Source organism: Chiloscyllium plagiosum, unplaced genomic scaffold (assembly GCF_004010195.1).
Source record: "Chiloscyllium plagiosum isolate BGI_BamShark_2017 unplaced genomic scaffold, ASM401019v2 scaf_42611, whole genome shotgun sequence".
Lineage (NCBI taxonomy): Eukaryota > Metazoa > Chordata > Chondrichthyes > Orectolobiformes > Hemiscylliidae > Chiloscyllium > Chiloscyllium plagiosum.
The window spans coordinates 1-2,283 of NW_025179494.1; the positions used below are offsets into that span (position 1 = coordinate 1).

Consider the following 2,283-nt stretch of genomic DNA (forward strand, 5'->3'; position numbering starts at 1 on the left):
CTCAATGGGAACCCCCAGGATGTTGATAATTGGTGGGAGGGGGGGATTCAGTGATGGTAACGCCATTGAGCGTCAAGGGGGCGATGGTTAGATTCTTTCTTCCCCCACAGCACTTGACCGCCTGACCCTTGACCCCCCCCACCCAGAGTTTGAACCTACCTTTTCTCATGAACTTGGAGATGGATTGGTCCATGATATTACTTGGCAACGTCATGTAATTGGCCATTGGGTTGTCCTTCATGACCTTGAAAGAGGAGAGATGGACAATCTTCTCGAGTGCGTCATCTTCCAGAACCTTCCCCATGAACCGGGCCACCTTCTGGATCTCCCGCCTGGGGTTCTAGATGGAGAGAAGCAAAGGAGAGAGGGGTTAGAGCTCCTGGGGTCAGGGAGAGGGTCCATGCAGGGTCAGGGGTCAGAGAGAGAAGGTCTGTGCAGGGTCAGGGGTCAGAGAGAGGGTCCATCCAGGGTCAGGGGTCAGAGAGAGGGTGCATGCAGGGTCAGGGGTCAGAGAGAGGGTGCATGCAGGGTCAGAGAGAGGGTGCATGCAGGGTCAGGGGTCAGAGAGAGGGTCCATCCAGATTGTCTAGTCGCTTGTCTCCCTTTCCCTCCCCCTCCCTCTCTCCCTGTCTCTGCCCCCTCCATCCTCGCTCTGTCACACCCTCCAACCCTCGTTCTCCCCCACACTCCCTCCATCTTTACCTCCTTCATGTCTTCATAAAAGAGAAACAGAATCCGATGTTTCTCCTTCGCTTCCCACCAGCCCTTCGCATGGTCATACCATGATCCCCAGGAAACTGGAACACACAGATCGCACAGTCAGATCCCAGTCCGTCTCCCCTCAAAACCCACTGTTACTGGGTCAAAGATTCAACGCAGACAATGTAGAGGGAGCTTTACACTGTATCGCACTCCGTGCTGTCCCTGTCCTGGGTGGGTTTGATGGGGGGGACAGTGTAGAGGACGGTGTTCCTCACCTTGACCCTCCATGAAGTTTCGGAGGAATTCCTGCCAGGTCCCAGGGTCAGGCATGCCTTGGTTCATCCGATGGAAGTGAAAGTACGAGACCACATTATCCTTGGCATTTCGAGCGACCACAATTACCTGGGAACAGGGAGAAAGATGGATTTATTAATCCCCTCAGAGTCTCCCCCCAAGAATCTATCCATCTCCCAGTCTCCCACACTCTCCCCATGTCCCTCAGTCCCCTCAGTGTCTCCCCCCTCAGTCCCCGTACCTTACAGTCCTGCTCCCAGAAGGATTTGGGAACGAGTTGGAAAGGCAGGTGGGTTTTGACCATCCGGGGTGGCTCCATCTTCTCTAACTGCTCGATTCCTGCAATTATCCGAGGATCAACGGTTGAATCCCCGGGCGGGGAAGCAATAATGGCAGGGATTTCCCGAGCACACGCAAGAGGCGCAGGGTCGATTCAGTCCAAGGACAAAGGGAGATCCTGGGGGGTGTGGAGGAGCGGGGGGGGGAGGACTTAAAGGAGGCGGCTCTACAAATCGTGGAAGCATCGATAATCGTTTTTTCCCAAGTTTTGCCGATTCAGGGTCAGGGATTGGAGGGTGGCTAACGTTGTACCACGTTTCAACAAAGGAGGGAGAGAGAGAGAGCGGGGAATTCTCGAGCGGATGGCCAGTGGTGGGAAAGAATGCTGGAGCCGATTGTGAAAGATGAAATCACGGCTCGTTTAGGACAGGTCAGACTCAGCACGGATTTTACCAAAGGTGGGGGGGAAATCGCGCTTGGTTAACAAATTCTGGAATTTGTTTGAGGACGTAACTCGGGAGGTGGACGAGGGAGAGCCAGCGGATGTAGTGTACCCGGGCTTTCAGGAAGCCTTTGATAAAGTCCCACACAGGGAGATCGGTGAGCAAAATTAGGGCACTGGGGGCAAAATTAGGGCCTTGGATTGAAAATTGTGTGGGCTGACAGGAAGCAGAGAGTTGTGATAAACGGGTCTGCTCTGGAACAGCAGGCAGTGACCAGTGAGTTACCACAAGGATCGGTACTGTGCCCTCAGCTGTTTACAATATATATCAATGACATAGCTGAAGGCGTTATGAAGGTGACCGAGCAGGTAGACCAGGGTAAACCGGTTGATGTGGTGTATTTGGATTTCAGCAAGGCGTTCGATAAGGTTCCCCGCGGTAGGCTATTGTACAAAATGCGGAGGAATGGGATTGTGGGAGATATAGCAGTTTGGATCAGTAATTGGGCTTGCTGAAAGAAGACAGAGGGTGGTGGTTAATGGGAAATGTACATCCTGGAGTCCAG

General features: G+C 53.4%; 1 protein-coding gene across 1 annotated transcript; it reads right to left on the minus strand.

The window, feature by feature from the left end:
- Window positions 1-61: 61 nt before the first annotated feature.
- On the minus strand, window positions 62-1,423 carry LOC122545412 (sulfotransferase 1C4-like; the record flags this gene model as incomplete). The annotated part of the gene is made up of 4 exons (XM_043684441.1): window positions 62-340; window positions 703-797; window positions 978-1,104; window positions 1,238-1,423. Coding segments are annotated over 4 exons (687 nt in total), but the record flags the coding sequence as incomplete, so codon positions are not given.
- Between the last annotated feature and the right edge of the window lie 860 nt (window positions 1,424-2,283).